The following is a 17899-nucleotide window of genomic DNA, read 5'->3' as shown; positions in this document are numbered from 1 at the left end:
TACATGTATTACATTCCTCTAGGGGGCAGCACATAGCACAGAATTATCCCTTTTTATTTTACAGTGAATATTTCCAGTGTAACATGAATATACAGCCATAAAGAGATCACACATTTGAGGTCTTGAGGTTTTATGATGTTTTTTCTACTTTCTTCAGGTAGACGTGAATGCCGTTTAGAGAACGTAAGACGAGCTGCGGGATCTTCAGGGGCTCATTGTCGGGGTCCATACTCAGCTCGAATCTGGGTAACGTCAGAGCCAGAGCGACCTTCATCTCATTCATAGCAAAGTTCTGTCCAATGCAATTCCTGTAAGGGGGAGAATATGGAGGTTTTGGTATCAGTGACATGTCAAGTTATATACAGAGCAGCTTATGTCTGATAAATGGAAATAAAACCATTGGTTTATTAAAGGGGTACTCCAGCGCGGGGAAATATTCTTGCAAATGATCCCGTGGTAGACAGTGCCAGAGATATATTTATAATATTCTTCTATTAAAAAAATCTCCAAACTTCCAGTAATTGTGTGCAGGTGTATCAACTGGGGCAGGTGTTACTGAATATGCATTACAACTGCTTAAAGGGGTACTCCTGCCATTTATTTTTAAATCAACTAGTGTCAGAAAGTTATATAGATTTGTAATTTACTTCTATTAAAAATCTCCAGTCCACCAGTACTTATCAGCTGCTGTATGTCCTGCAGGAAGTGATGTATTCTTTCCAATCTGACACAGTGCTCTCTGCTGCCACCTCTGTCCATGTCAGGAACTGTCCAGAGCAGCAGCAAATCCCCATAGAAAACCTCTCCTGCTCTGGACAGTTCCTGATATGGACAGAGGTGGCAGCAGAGAGCACTGGTAAAAGAATACCCCACTTCCTGCAGGACATACAGCAACTGATAAGTACAGGAAGACTGGAGATTTTTGTTTTTTTAATAGAAGTAAATTACAAATCTCTGACACTTCCTGGGACCAGTTGATTTGAAAAAGATTTATTTTTTTGTTGTTGCTGGAGTACCTCTTGAGGGTGCGTTTCCACGTACAGGATCCACAACAGATTTGAAGTTGCAGATCTAAACTTTTAAATGAATCATTGTAAATAAAAGTAAATTTTTACTCTACATTGGTCTTTACAGACTCTAGGAAATTTTGTATTGTTTTTTGCATATTGTATCTAATGATCGGCTCAGACTTTACCTTGATCCGGCGGAGAAGGGCACATACATATGGGAATGTCGCTTTGATGTATTATCGGGTGAGAACCTCAACGGATCAAAAACCTAAAAACCATAAAACAGTAAAATATAAACCTAAAATATAAGTCCAATTATGGCTCATTAACAATATATAAAGCGTATACAAAGAACAATGTATATAGAGTATAGTATAGTGCACACACATAGAATATAAAGTGAGCTGTGATGCATACAGTATGGTGCCTATACACGATACATGAAAGTGTGCATCATGTAAGATGAGCTGTGATGCATATAGTATAGTGCACATACAGGAGACATGAGGGTGTGCATGTATAGTGAGCTGTGATGCATATAGTATGGTGCACATACAGGAGACATGAGGGTGTGCATGTATAGTGAGCTGTGATGCATATAGTATGGTGCACATACAAGAGACATGAGGGTGTGCATAGTGAGCTGTGATGCATATAGTATGGTGCACATACAGGAGACATGAGGGTGTGCATAGTGAGCTGTGATGCATATAGTATAGTGCACATACAGGAGACATGAGGGTGTGCATGTATAGTGAGCTGTAATGCATATAGTATGGTGCACATATAGGAGACATGAGGGTGTGCATGTATAGTGAGCTGTGATGCACATAGTATAGTGCACATACAGGAAACATGAGGGTGCATGTATAGTGAGCTGTGATGCATATATAATGGTGCACATACAGGAGACATGAGGGTGTGCATGTATAGTGAGCTGTGATGCATATAGTATAGTGCACATACAGGAGACATGAGGGTGTGCATGTATAGTGAGCTGTGATGCATATATAATGGTGCACATACAGGAGACATGAGGGTGCATGTATAGTGAGCTGTGATGCATATAGTATGGTGCACATATAGGAGACATGAGGGTGTGCATGTATACTTTGGACTTGATAAGACAATTAATAGTTCAGGGTCCAGATCAATGATAAGAGTATAGCGAGTGATACAGTCGTACTGACTGGGTTGTGTGTTGAGAGGTACAAAGATGAATCAGAGGAGCAGAGAGGAGGATGTCGTGAAAATCCCAACCCAAGTAGTACTGTGCTCTGCCGGTATTGTGGAGGCAGAAATAGAGGTAGACTGGAGAGAGAAAACTTGTGCCTGTGCATTGACTCTTTTTGGAATGAACCACCTATTGCCCTACCAGTGTCGGGGGACCCGTCCTAGTGGGTGACACAAGCCCCAGACCTTGTTACCTGGGAGGAGCGGAATGCTGAGCATTCCCTGCTGACATTCATGCTGCAAGATGGAGTTCATAGGCTTCTAGCAACTTCTGCTCTTAGCAAGTTCCTAGCTTTCTGCTTCTGTGGATACTGTCCTGCACTGCGACTCTCCTAGTCCATGACATGGGTTGAGATGATCTCTGACTTGTCCTCTCTAAGAAAGGGTTTAGCACTGCATAGTGCTGAGTAGAGTTACTTGAAGAGAAACTGTTAGGTGCGTCTTGTTTTGCTTCCTCACCGTACAGGACCCTGACTAAGACTGCATACTAAGGCTGGGGACCTGGCAGAGGGCCAGGGCCCAACGAAACCACTGTAGGGAGCGTTCTAGCTTGCATCATTCCCCTACAAAGTCCAACATAAAAGAGCCACACACTTCCTCTACCCACGTGATTTCCCATCTACAGCTCCCTGTAAGGTGTGCTGTGAATGGGTGAAGAGTGCATACAGAAGAAGTAAAGTAAGAGATGATAGGATAGAAGAAGAAGATACTTTCATTGGTCTACAGATCCATGTGACATATAGGCAAACAATAACCCTTTCCATACTTCAGCCGTGCAGCAACTAAGTACATATACTTACAATAGCGACATCCTGTGGCGAAACTTTACTACTACATCACCACTTACTTATATAAAGGTACAGGCTTTTGCAAAGGGTGTGACCAATAGCAACACCCGAGGTGGGACACCACACATGTATAGTGAGCTGCCTGCATATAGTATGGTGCACATAAACAAGATATGAGGGTGTGCATGTATAGTGAGCTGTGATGCATATAGTATGGTGTCTATACACAAGGTGCATACAGTCCAGTACACAGCTGCACCAGGGTTGGGACAAAGGGTAGGCCAGGGTAGGTGATGGCCTAGGGCGCCATCTCCTGGTGAATTACAGGGGGCGCAATGTAGCTTCACATAAAAATCCCCCCACCTGACCTCACACAGCAGAATCCCTTCTCCACTCTGCTCCAGCTCCGCAATGGCAGGACCTGCGCTGCTCCTCCTCTCTTCTGCTTGGCTCCGGAGCTGATGAAAAGCTTCTAATTAATGTCACATGACCTCTGGAGCCAATCAGGAGAGGGGAGAAGTGTAGAGACAAGTGTAATGGCAGATGCCCCAACCCCCGCCCCCCCTCCCGGCTGAGAACGATGAGGAGACTGATCGGCATCCTCAGTGTCCTCCTCCACTGCTACTGCTGTGTGGGTGGGTGAGTATTTGTGTACTAATGGAGTGAGTAAGTGTGTGTGTGTGTGTGACTGAGATAGGACATCTCCCAGCATGACCTGTATGACTGAGGTAGGACAACAACTCCCAGCATGACCTGTATGACTGAGGTAGGACAACAACTCCCAGCATGACCTGTATGACTGAGGTAGGACAACAACTCCCAGCATGACCTGTATGACTGAGGTAGGACAACAACTCCCAGCATGACCTGTGTGACTGAGGTAGGACAACAACTCCCAGCATGACCTGTATGACTGAGGTAGGACAACAACTCCCAGCATGACCTGTATGACTGAGGTAGGACAACAACTCCCAGCATGACCTGTGTGACTGAGGTAGGACAACAACTCCCAGCATGACCTGTATGACTGAGGTAGGACAACAACTCCCAGCATGACCTGTGTGGCTGAGGTAGGACAACAACTTCCAGCATGACCTGTGTGGCTGAGGTTGGACAACAACTCCCAGCATGTTCCTGTGTGGCAGAGGTAGAACTACAGCCCCCAGCATGCACCTGTGTGACTAAGGTAGAACTACAGCTCCCAGCATGCTCCTGTGTGTGTGGGGAGGGGGGGGCACCATGTGCCTTCTCTGCCTAGGGCACCAAAACTCCTTGTCCCGGCTCTGAGCTGCACTATGATGATACTACACTGGGGGCTACTACGTCGGTTTCTCGGGCTGGTGATCGTATCATTCATCCCAATGTTAATGTCTCTGCAGACTCCGCTTACCTCAGGGTTATCCCACATACTAGGAGATCTGTTCATGCAATATATACTGAGAAGGATAACAGTCCCTATAAAAGCAAAAAAGATACAGGAAGAATTTATAATAGTTTATTACACAGTATATTAGACCTGATCGTTCTTATTTATATTAAAAAATAAAATAAAAATGTATAAAAAATAATTTAATAAATAAATATAACTAAAATAAAATAATATAATAAAAAAAGAAACTGTCACTCACCTTTGGGCAGGCTCCGCCCATCAAAGAATGTGATTGGTTCCTTAAGTTCCCGAGCCACTCCTGGTACAGGCGGGTAGAGACGCATGCTCTCCTTGATGCACATGGTGGTGTATGGCAGCTTATTCAGATCCTCCCTGACAACATGAAACAATAACATTTTTTTATGGTTTAAAACATCACACCCACGAGGGGGCTTCTTTAAGGGGTTGTTCACCAAAAAAAAAAAAATCTTTCAAATCAACTGGTGACAGAAAGTGCCAGAGATTTGTAATTTACTTCTATTAAAAAAAATCTTCAGTCTTCCAGTAGTTATCAGATGCTGTATGTCCTGCAGGAAGTGGTGTATTCTTCCCAGTCTGGAGAGCAGGAGAGGTTTCCTATTGGGATTTGCACTTTTCTTTTATTAAAAAAAAAAGATGGAAAAGATGGAAAAATACATATAACAACAATGAACACAACAGCATCACCCCCCAAAAAATGTAATTCATCAATGTAGTAATGCTAACTCCAAATAAACAAAGCATCAAACACCTAGAGGTCTGAATCACGGCGGCACAGTGAATACAGAAATTAGGTGCTGTCCCTTTAAGTGCTGTCCCTCACGTACAAGTCCCGTTTGCATATACCAACACAGGTCACACCAGGACACCCTTGGAAACTTCATTTAACCCAAGTTACTAGGACTGGGGCTTGTGTCACCCTATGAGGACGGGTAACCCGACACTGTAGGGCAAAAAGTGGTTATAGCGTCAGAAGGTCGAAACACGGGCACAAGTAGTATTCTTCTTCTCGAGTATTCTCAAATATTCTTCTTCTAAAGTTCCAGCAGAGCACAGTACTACATTGGGTTGGGACTCTCACAACAAACTCTTCTCCTCTACTCTGAACTTGCAGTCTAAATTCCTCTCCACTGTTCTGGACTCTCAGCACAAACTCCTCTCAACTACTCACAGCTCTACTATGCTAAAAGTCCTCAGTACAGTTGCTGTCTTGTCAAGTCTACAGTCCACTATCAGCTATTGGACTAAGTATTCTCTCAGTAAAGCAGATTTATTTATGCTAATGGGACTCAGTGATTATTGCTCGAACACCGGCACAGATAATACCATATCCTAGGGTCATCTCCCCTTTTTTGTGGGTGGCGGTACCAATAGTCCGAGTGGGTCATAACTCCACCCCGGACCACCGTTCAAAGCACCCAAGGGACCCCCTCACAACCCGCCAAGGTACTGACCACAGGGGAAAAGGAATAGCTTGCCACTCTAAAATAAAAGCAGGTGTGCCCCCATACCTGTGTGCCCCCCGGGGCACTGGCATCACGACACATTACCATCGGGCTGAGCTATATCCCGACCAACCACCACAGTAGTGGAGTCACACTTTACCATCTAGCAAGTAGCACCCAGGGGTGCTACACCACATATGTCCTACAGGAAGTGGTGTATTCTCTCCAGTCTGACACAGTGCTCTCTGCTGCCACCTCTGTCCGTGTCAGGAACTGTCCAGAGCAGGTGAGGATTTCTGTGGGAATTTGTTACTGCTGTGGACAGTTCCTGACACGGACAGAGGTGGCAGCAGAGAGCACAGTGTCAGACTGGAAAGAATACACTACTTTCTGCAGGACATACAACAGCTGATAAGTACTGGAAGACTTCACATTAAAAATAGAAGTAAATTACAAATCTATATAACTTCCTGAAAGGGTTGATTTGAAAGAAAAAGATTTTAGCTGGAGTACCCCTTTAATTGGAACCAAGTTGCAAGAGCGGTGTTGTCTCTGGAAGAAAGGAGACATGTTTTTCTAACCTCGGCATTTCCCCCTATATCTCCCATGTTTCCCGGGGTGGACAGGTAAGGACATTACTATGTAGATGGAACCTTGGCACACGGGATATTATGGGGTTCACTGGTACAGGTTCTTACCACTCCACTGTGCTCCGCTCCCCCAGGACCTCCCTGATCTCCTCCCGGCATTTCTCCTGGTGTTCGGGGTGTTTAGCTAAACAATACAACGTCCAGGAGACCCCGCTGGCCGTGGTATCGTGCCCCTCGAACATGAAGGTGTCCACCTCTGCCCGCAGATCTTCATCAGACAGTCCCTGACCATTCTCATCCTGATGAAGACAGATACACCTCTCTGTTACTGGAAACAATTGTATACAATGTATCGTTTCTGCTATAGGGCCTTTGGTTCCCTCAGGCACTAGGGCCCGGTTGCAGTTGCTACCTCAGCGTCCCTCTAGTTCTATCCCTGAATCCATGGCAGTTATACTGTACATAGACCAGTTCAGTACCTTGGCGCATAATAGGATGTCCAGAAAATCCAGATGTCTCTTCTGTTTGATCTTCTCCAGCTCTGTCTCCTGTTTTAGCAATTCTTTCCTCATTTTGATTACTTTATCTGTAAAGAACAAATTTTATCACTCAAAAAATATTTTTAATGCCTTCCAGTACTTATCAGCTGCTGTAAGGAAGTGGTGTATTCACCCAAGTCTGACATAATACTCTCAGTTGCCACCTCTGTCCATGTCAGGAACTGTCCAGAGCAGTAGCAAATCCCCATAGAAAACCTCTCCTGCTCTCCAGACTGGTAAGAATACACCACTTCCTGCAGGACATACAGCAGTTGATAAGTACTGAAAGAGTGGAGGTTTTTTAATAGAAGTAAAATACAAATCACTTTCTGGGACCAGTTAATTCAAAATTCCTTTTTTTTTTGGTGAACGAGCCCTTTGAAGGAAAGGAAAAACATAACAAGTTTCTTCCAGAAACAGCGCCACCTTTGTCCTCAGGTTGTGTTCGGTATTACAACTCTCCTCCATTTATTTCAACAAAACTGAGCTGCAATACCACAAACAAACTAAGGACAAATGTGGCGCTGTTTCTGGAAGAAATATATATGATCATTTATGATTCATTCTGACCTGTGTGTTGATGCGCGATTCTCAGAGCTCTCCGAAAACGGAATCCATGTGGGCTCAAATAGAAAATCAAATCATTATGATACGGAAAGCAGCGGAATCTGTGATCCACCAGGTAGGAGAGATCATACACGGCCTTGATGTATGCGTTTTCACTGCAAGAAGAAGAAAATGATCAACCGTTTTTAATGGAGTGCAGTACCAGGCATGGCCACTGCTTCTTTTTGGCAGTAAAACTTCCTGTCTGGGTTCTCGCCACAAGTTGGGCCCAAACATGGACGCTGCATGGTATATGTCTATAGACTGTAACAACCCACCTGTTATCCTGGCAGTCACTCTGGTAGCTGAAGGCGCATTTCATGATGGTGTCCAGGGTCATCAGGCTGACATGGTGGAAAAGCTCCACTGGTTTCTTATCTGGGACCAGTCTCTCCCATTTGTCCTGAACAAGATTTGAGCATAAAATTCATGACCGCCATAAAGCAGCCCCCCATCCTGCAGCCCCCTGTATCTTTTATTACATGTTTTACCCTAGATGGGTTACTGGAGGACTGAGGAGGGTTGTGACCCTGTAATATCTCCTTACCAGCATGACATTAGCGCAGTCGGACATTATACGGACATACGGCTTCAGAACATCGTAATGGAATCCGGGGGTCAGTAGTTTTCGATGTTGGAACCATTTCTGTCCTGACAGCACCAGCAAACCTTTCCCTGAATGACAGGACGGTAGTAGACGGATCATTGCGATGGAGATGTGTATCAACTGGGGCAGGTGTTATAGTTACTGGAACAGGGAGTATGCAATATAACTGTTTAAAGGGGAACTCCAGCCATTTTTTTAAATCAACTAGAATCAGAAAGTTATACAGATTTGTAAATTATTTCTATTTAAAAATCTCCAGTCGTCCAGTACTTATCAGCTGCTGTATGTCCTACAGGAAGTTGTGTATTCTCTCCAGTCTGACACAGTGCTCTCTGCTGCCACCTCTGTCCATGTCAGGAACTGTCCAGAGCAGGAGAGGTTTTCTATAGGGATTTGCTACTGCTGTGGACAGTTCCTGACATGGACAGAGGTGGCAGCAGAGAGCACTGTGTCAGACTGGAAAGAATACACCACTTCCTGTAGGACATACAGCAGCTGATAAGTACTGGAAGATGTGATTTTATTTTTTTAAATGGAAGTAATTTACAAACCTGTATAACTTTCTGGCACCAGTTGAGATATATATGAGTGAAAAAAATTATATCTATCTATCTATCTATCTATCTATCTATCTATCTATATATATATGTATATATATATGTATATATATATATATATGTATATATATATTATGTTTCTCATTTTTATATATAGTAACATATGCCAGACTACAAAAAAAAGGCAGAATTTTGATCCTATTAAAAAAAGCCTTCTGCCTGGTTCACCAATGTGTAAACCACTGTGTCCAGCTTTTCCCCGGAATATGGTGTGTCCCATACTTACCGATCCACGGGGTTATAAAGTAATAGCCAAAGTTGTCCTTTGGATCTATAGGAAAATGGTAGATAGATTTAGGATGTGTACAATAAACATGACAGCTCTAACATAAAGACAACTCTCCTAACATCAAATAAAGCGGGAAGCATCAGGACCTGTACAGAGTAAAGTAATAATAATAATAATAATATAATAATAATAAAAAAAGTAGGGACACTTTTTATAAAGTTTTAGGCTATGTTCATGCAACATACATTTTATGAAAAGAACGGCCATTCTTTTCATAGTGAACCGGGTTGCATTAAAGTCAATGCAAAACAACGGCTGTTGTTCACAAAATGTCTGAATATGTAACATGACTGTTCGTTGCTGCAATGATTTCAATGCAGCAACGACCTTTGCTTTTGAGTGGCAAACAACGGCCCTTGTCAGTACCTGGTGTGTACATAGCCAATAAAAAGATACAATAAAGAACACAAAGCATTCAAAAATAAAAGACAAATGTAAAAAAATTAAATAAATAAATGTTTTTTTACATCCAGCCTTATCCCTCACCTTGCCTGGACAGGACGGCTTTGACGTAGTCTGGATGATAGATAATGAGAGAGGCAAAGTAATTTCCGAGCCACATGGGGAATCCATAGTCAAACTGTTTGGCGTATCCATTCACAACGTCCAAATCATTCCCATCTTGTTTCATCTATTAAGAAGAACAAAGACCATAATAGGGAGACTTAAAAAAACAAAACAATAGACCCTAGCGATTGTTTTTTTCTTCGCTATTTCTTTGCTATTCCGTTCCTATCTACTGTGAAGAACGAACAACGTCTTATTCAATGCGAACGTTTTGCGAACGAGTAACGATAAAAATAGGTCCAGGTCTTATGAAGCGATCAACGATTTCTCGTTCGGTCGTTAATCGTTAACTGCATTTCAACCGAACGATTATCGTTTAGATTCGAACGATTTAACGATAATCTGAACGATAATTGTCCGGTGGAATAGGTGAGTCTCACCCTCTTTACCACACACTATAATGTGCCCCTCCTGGGTAAATCCTGCCCTATCCTAATGGTCCTTTTACACGGAACGATTTATCGTTCGAATTTGCACGATAAGAATCGAATTCGAACGATAATCGTACGTGTAAACACAGCGAACGATCAAGCGACGAGCGAGAAATTGTTCATTTTTATCTTTCAACATGTTCTCAAATCATCGTTGATCGTTCGCAAAAACTTCGCAGATCGTTCAGTGTAAACAGTCTTTCAACAATTTCACCTATGTGTGAGATAGGCTTAAACGATTTTTCCGTACGATGTATCGTTCCGTCTAAACGCTGATCGTTTTATAAAAAAAACATCGTTCATTCAAAATCGTTAATCGTGCGAATTATCGCTCCGTGTAAAATTACCATTAGAGTGACGGCACCAGTTCTAACTGTTCATTTCATGGTTGGGCTCCACAGAACCCGTACAGGTTTGGCCCAATTTGTCTCAGGAATTGGGGAACGAATTTTTTTTGCCCTTTTTTCTATTTTTATTTTTTTTGGGGGGGGGGGCAGCTCTTAAATTACCTCATTCCAAAAATATTAGCCCCCCCACCCAATGTTTTGCCTGTAGACCCCGCCTCAGCAGCAATGAAACTTGAGATGTCACCTTAATCGGTGATGTCATATAACGGCGACGTTATCAGCGAGATGAGACCTCTGGACCTGCGACCTCAGATAAAACTTCATACAGAGAACCGGCACAAAGGGCAAAGATATTTACAAACAGAATATCTTATATGGACGTAACATTAAGGTAAAGGTGAATCTCCCCGGTCATGTGACCACCTGACTAACCTCCAGCCCGCCGGTCATTGCACTGAACTACGAGACATGTAAACAGCGGAGACATCTGCGGCCACCTTAAATAACTCAACCTAACATCATCTTCTAGAGGTTAGAGGGAAGACACAAGGGGGAGGGGATTCTTGGAAAGAGCCTAAGGGCCCTATTCCCCGGACGATTATCGTTAAAAATCGATAATCGACTAACGACCGAACGAGAAATCGTTGATCGTTTAATAAGACCTGGACCTATTTTTTATCGTTGCTCGTTTGCAAATGATTCGCATTGAATAAGACGTCATTTGGTCGTTCACAGTACGAACGCAATAGCGACATTATTGCTTCATGTAAATGGACGAACGATTTCAGGTCTTTCGCAATAGCGGTCGTTTGGATCGTTTATCGTTAACGATTATGCGAACGATAATCGTCCCGTGGAATAGGGCCCTTATTCTTCCCTCAGGACGCCATTAATATTGTCATTTTTGGATTGGAGACATTGGGGCAGATTTACTATTTTACCACAATTGGTACTAAAAAAAAACCTGCTGCACATCATTTATTATCTGTCTAGGCGTTTTTCCTGCTATGTCTATGTCTCTCTGGTGGAAAAACTATTTTTTAATTCAACGGGTGTCATAAAGTTATGCAGAATTGTAAATTAAAAAAATCTCCAGTCTTCCCATACTTATCAGCTGCTGTATGTCCTGCATGATGTGGTATTCTTTTTAGTCTGACCCAGTGCTCTCTGCTGCCATCTCTGTCCATGTCAGGAACTGTCCAAAGCAGGAGAAGTTTTCTATAGGGATTTGCTGCTACTCTGGACATTTCCTGACATGGACAGAGGTGGCAGCAGAGAGCACTGTGTCAGACTGGAGAGAATACACCACTTCCTGCAGGACATACAGCAGCTGCTAAGTACTGAAAGATTGGTGATTTTTTTAAATAGAAATAATTTACAGATTTATATAACTTTCTGATGCTGGTTGAGTTGAAATTTTTTTTTTCCCTCTGGAGTACCCCTTTAAGCAAGAAAGGTATCAAATAATGCTCAAACAAGCAATGAAGCTACAGAAAAGAGGCGACATGTTCAAATATCACCCACCTCATGGACGTTACCATAGAGCCAGTGACGCTTAGGACCCGGGAAAGCACTGAAGACTCTCTCCAGCTTCTTCTGTCTCAGGTAGAGACTGGAGACTTTGTAGAGCAGGTACAGGGCGCACAGGGTGGCGGCATAGTACAAGAGATCAAAGGGGCTCAGGGAGAGGAGAGCGGGCAGCATGGAGGACGCCATGGTTGGGTTTAGCTCTGAGCTATACACTCAGCCATATATATTAGTGACGGGAGAAGCTGCAATCTCTCAAGTCCAAAGGACAGGGCAATGAATAGAAGAGGGAGGAGAGGAAGGTGTGTACACGGGCATATACACACACATACCCCAGGGATCAATGTCATAGTAAGCGGCAGAGGAATACGTATAGTGATAAAGCATCGTCATAGTGCCGCATTCCTATCGCTCCATGGGGACACTAAATATAATCCTATGGATAGGCCGCGGCTCTACACGCACAGCTCACCAGTTTCCTATACTTCATATATATTGTTGTCTACAAAGCTTTGTCTGATCTTGTACAAATAAAGTTTATTCATTGCACAATTGAAAGTTTTGCAACTTTTTAAGTTACCGTAACAATAATGAACGCTGCATACAGACGTATAGCCCAGGTGTATGAACTTTATAACGTCTATCGTGAAGTCTGACCGATCTTACAGCAAACAGAAATATTCTTGTTAATTATCAGTTACTAAAATTACATGATAATATTGCAACTGGGTGGAGCCACCACTAGGTGGAGACTGGGAGCTCACTGCATACTGTTTCTTCAGTAAAGCCAATGGTAAAACAGTATGCAGTAAGCATCTCATATACCTATAGGAAGTTTTATTATTTAAAGAGACTTTGTCAGTAGGTTTATGATGCCCTATGTAAGAGTAACATAATCTAGTGATAGAGATCTGTGCAGCTGATCCAGAGATCATGGGCAAAAAGTAGTCCTCTCCATTATGTGCATGATCCCGGTAGTCCTGGATATTCATGAGAAGCAGAAAACTCCACCCACAGCTGCTGATTGGTAGTTATCTACCCATGCTGTGTTAGGCATCAGCAGCAGGAGGGCGGGGGAGGGGTGTGGCAAGAATCCTATTCTCCTGCATATTAGGAGAACGGCTGAACAGAATGATGCAAGTAATACACCGATCTGATCAACATTTATATCACTAGTTTATGCTGCTGTCATTTAAGGCGGAATAAAGCTAGTGACAGATTCCCTGTAAAGGGAATATAGCAACTATATCCGTTCTCCCCATTCTTTCTGCTTTGCAACATATGATATAGGTGTCCTTAAAAAACTACAGCTTGCACCACAAAAAAGAAGCTCCGTTTACAGACCAATTTCTTGCAGATCCTCACTGTATTGGAAAGTAGAAACAGCGCCACTTCTGTTCACAGGTGGTATTGCAGCTCACTCCTATTTATTCTGGAGGTAAGCTGGAGTAACAGAGTTTGCTGATTTACACATGTGACACTGTTTCTGCTGATTTTTCCATACTTCAACTTATGGCTCCTTGGAGGTGAGAAGATAAAAAAAAAATTGATGATATACAAGGAATGTGGAGGAAGTGTTTACCTGACATCTTATAAGATTTAAGGGGCTCTTCATAAGGTGGTACCCCAACAGTGTTTTGCTAGAGCCACAGTGAACTGAGAAGGAAGGTAACAGCGCCATACATTAGGTAGTGGCCATACTGGGTTACTGCAGCTCAGGATGTAGCTATAGAGCAGGGAGAAGAAACTTCTACCCTCCATTCCCATCATGCCCGGACAGCCGAAGCTGCGGCAGTAGAAGTGTCTGTCATCTCTGGGTGAGTCAGCTCCATGTTCAGCAACTAAACTCCGCTCACCTCCTGGACTCCAGCCAAAAGACTGAGGAAGATAAACTCCCGACCTCTGCTCCCATTTACTATGGATTTTATTCAGGAGTCTAATAATAGTATAGTGTATGCAACCAGAATTTTAAAGGGGACCAAACCACTGGAAAAAAAAGAGACGTTACCATCATTAAAGTGTCACTGTCGTTTAATTTTTTTATTTTTTTTTGCAGAAATCAATAGTACAGGCGATTTTAGGAAACTTTGTAATTGGGTTTATTAACAGAAAAATGTTAGGCAGTTTGAAGCTCTCCCCCCTGTCTTCATGGTTTTCTATGGAGAGGGGAGGGGTGGAGGGAGATGAAGCACCAAAACAGGACAACAAAGAGTTAATTTACAGCTACATCACCGGCTATCTCCTCTGAAGTCAGCACTGACCTCTCTGACCTCTGAATACCAGCTTTCACACAGCTCCCACTGTGTAATCCTTTGCTCTCTGCTCTCTACTAGCGACTAATCTCCCTCCTCTCTCCTCCCCCTCCCCTCTCCATAGGTTACAGGAGGTTATAGGGCCCAACTGATGTAAAAGAGCCAAGATTTCCTGATAATAAGCAGTGAATGAAAGAGGAGGAGGGGGGGCTGGGGAAAGTCTTTTTGAATGAAGATAATGGCAGATTTGCCTAATACACCCAATTACAAAGTTTCTTAAAAACGCCTGGACTATTGATTTCTGCAAAAAAAAAAGAAAAAAGAAGACAGTGACACTTTAAACAGCTTAGGATGCCCTGATCACACGGCTTCTTACAGTTTCTTGATACACCCTACCATACAGGTTATGGGTGTGAATATTTTTTCTGCTATGTTCTCTGTAAATGGGGATAATATATTAAGCTGAGGGAGTTACCAGGCAGATACAGCCTCCAGGGATACAGTGTGTACAGAGTGTATCCCATTCTGGTACGGCTGGGTTCTGATACAGCTACGTATATGATTTTAATCAATTTTAGCCAGAACTAGCAGTGGGTCCAAAACACAGAAAGCGTTAAAAAAAACCCAGAAAACTTTCCATAATAGTTTTTAGCACTGGCGCTTCCACTCTAGGTTTTGTCTAAAAATACTGATCAAAATACCTGGTGTGAACCCAGCTCTACAGAAATCTACGAGCAGATTTCAGGCACTTTGAAGATCCCCATTGTATTGGACATTACAAACAGCGCCTCTCCTGTTCACAGGTTATAGGTGGTATTGCAGCTCAGCCCTATTTAGTGAGATGAGCTGTTTGCTGATCCCTGATAATCATCAATAGAACTTGGCATCACAATGTTCAGCGTCAACTTGTGTCAGGGTGACTGCAACCTTTTTTTTTTTTTTTTTTATCCTAAAGGGGTTCTTCGATGTCACATAAAAATGCTTCAGAAACGAATAGCAAGGGCTGTATTTACAGCGTCTACTGCCCGAGGCACTCGGACTAGATAAGGGGTACTTCTTTTTTTTCCTAACCAACTGTTGCAGGAAAGTAATATAGATTTGTAAATTACTTCTGTTTAAAAATCTTCAGTCTTCCAGTACTTATCAGCTGCTGTATGTCCTGCAGGAAGTGGTGTATTCTTTCCAGTCTGACACAGTGCTTTCTGCTGCCACCTCTGTCCATGTCAGGAACTGTCCAGTGCAGGAGAGGTTTTCTATGGGGATTTGCTACTGCTCTGGACAGTTACTGACATGGACAGAGGTGGCAGCAGAGAGCACTGTGTCAGACTGGAAAGAACACACCACTTCCTGCAGGACCTACAGCAGCTGCTAAGTACTACTACAGTTCTGAAACAACTAAAAATTAGTTTTATGTGTTTGTAATCCTTTCCCCTACCATGCCCTTTCACTTCTTCAAATGTTGAACATTTTCTCAGTCCTATAGTTCCCAGAATGCATTGCTTTGCCTCAGCCCTCCATCACACCCCTCCCATCTTGTCTACTCTCCTTCCCCAACACTCCTGCCAGAGCGGCTGCACAACATTGCTCTACTAGCTGACAGTAAGTCTTTGCAAAAGCTGCTGTATCATTTTCGGTCTGCTCCTCTGCCTGTGGCATTGTTGTAAACACACCTCATTCTTCCTTAACCCCTTAAGGTCAAAGCCTATTTTCGTTTTTGCGCTTTTGCTTATTCCATTTTAAGTTTAAAAGTCCATAGCGCTTGCATTTTTTCACCTAGAGACGTATATGAGCGCTTATTTTTTGAGAAACCAATTGTACTTTGCAATGACAGGCATTATTTTTCCATAACATATGCTGCGAAACCGGAAAAAAATCATTTGCGCTGTCAAATTGAAAAAAAAAAAACGAATTTGTTTTGATTTCGGGGAGTTTTGCATTTACGCCGTCCGTCCTATGGTAAAACTGACTTGTTATGCATGTTCCTCAAGTCGTTACGATTACTATGATATATAACATGTATAACTTATATTGTATCGGATGGCCTGTAAAAAATTCAAACCATTGTTAACAAATATACGTTCCTTAAAATCGCTCCATTCCCAGGCTTATAGCGCTTTTATCCTTTGGTCTATGGGGCTGTGTGAGGTGTCAGTTTTTGCGCCATGATGTGTTCTTTCTATCGGTACCTTGATTGCGCATATACGACTTTTTGATCGTTTTTTATTACATTTTTTCTGGATTTGATGCGACCAAAAATGCGCAATTTTGCACTTTGGAATTTTTTTGCGCTGACGCCGTTTACCGTGCGAGATCAGGAATGTGATTAATTAATAGTTCGGGCGATTACGCGCGCGGCGATACTAAATATGTTTATTTATTTATTCATTAATTTATATTTATAAAATGGGAAAAGGGGGGTGATTTGGACTTTTATTAGGGGAGGGGATTTTTTATTAATAAAAACACTTTTTTACTTTTTTTTTTACATGGACTAGAAGCCCCCCTGGGGGACTTGTATATACACAGCAAAGATCCATGAGATCGGTCATAGATTGCTATGGCCTGCTGCAGGCCATAGCAATCTATTGCCGAGCCGGGATCAGCGTCATTCCGACGCTGAGGCCCGGCACGGGCAGAAGAACGGATCTCCCCCCCGCGATGCGATCCGTCCCACTAGACACCAGGGACGTGAGGTCTGAAGCCTCTAAGTGCAGCTGTCAGGTTTGACAGCTGCACTTAGAGGCTTAATTAGCTGGCGCGGCAACGGGACCCGCGCCGGCTAATAGAGGCACTGCCCGGCTGCACGTGTCAGCCGGGATCAGCGCCGTTCAGAGCGGGGTCCCGGCGGGACCCCGCTCTGAACACCCCGAGCGGCACCATGACGTATCAGATACGTCATGGGTCGCTAAGGGGTTAAAGGACAACTCCGGGGCTGATAAAAAAAAAAATGAACTGAAGCTCCAGTTGGTGTCTTCATTTTTTTTTCACTTCCTGGTTTGGGGTTTCCCATAATGCACTTTTTCTCCTGTGATGTCTAACTGACCTGGTAGCACTGTTAGATGGCTTACATCTTGCTCAGCCAATCAGAGTCATCAGACAAAGGGAGGCTGGCCTAACAGGGCTTATACCCGCCTCCCTCTTGATGATGTTATTGTCACAAAATGGCTGCCACAGAGCAGCCTGGGGTCAACAGTCATTAGGTAAGACTGAGTTTACTTCACTTTCTGGTGGGGGATTGAGGGGGAAAGACAGGGAAGGGGGGCAGATATATAGTTATATAACTTTGTAATGTGTTTCAATTACTGGGAAAAAGCTTTTCACCGGAGTTGTCCTTTAACTGTTCCAATAAAGATACATGTATGTATTTGTATATATGACTTGTCCTCGCATCCTGAGTAAATACATCATCCCCTGCTATATCAGAAGGCTGGACAGAGGGTGGGGCTAGAGTTCAGAGACACAATCCAGCCATACTCCTGATATAGCAGGGGATGATGCGTTGTCTCTGGAGAGGGGGAGGAGTCATGAAGCTGAAGACAACACAGCATTGAAAATAAGCACACGACTTCCTGTCAAGGGTGGCACACAACTTCCTGTCAGGGGTGGCACACAACTTCCTGTCAGGGGTAGCACACAACTTCCT

At 43.2% G+C, this 17899-nt stretch overlaps 1 protein-coding gene across 1 annotated transcript; it reads right to left on the bottom strand.

Annotated features, from left to right (window-relative positions):
* On the bottom strand, positions 1–12279 carry LOC138799861 (cytochrome P450 4B1-like). The gene is made up of 12 exons (XM_069981572.1): positions 12002–12279; positions 9619–9763; positions 9070–9114; positions 8167–8294; positions 7898–8022; positions 7584–7735; positions 6954–7060; positions 6583–6773; positions 4660–4793; positions 4422–4486; positions 1196–1278; positions 1–308 (listed from the first exon to the last, which is right to left on the bottom strand). The coding sequence occupies exons 1-12, from the start codon at positions 12191–12193 to the stop codon at positions 131–133; spliced, it is 1545 nt and encodes a 514-aa protein (XP_069837673.1). The 5' UTR covers positions 12194–12279; the 3' UTR covers positions 1–130.
* Positions 12280–17899: the final 5620 nt, after the last annotated feature.

This window comes from Dendropsophus ebraccatus, chromosome 8 (genome assembly GCF_027789765.1).
Source record: "Dendropsophus ebraccatus isolate aDenEbr1 chromosome 8, aDenEbr1.pat, whole genome shotgun sequence".
Classification (NCBI taxonomy): Eukaryota; Metazoa; Chordata; class Amphibia; order Anura; family Hylidae; genus Dendropsophus; species Dendropsophus ebraccatus.
Note: the sequence above shows the minus strand (reverse complement) of the source record. Positions and strands in the feature narration are given on the sequence as shown.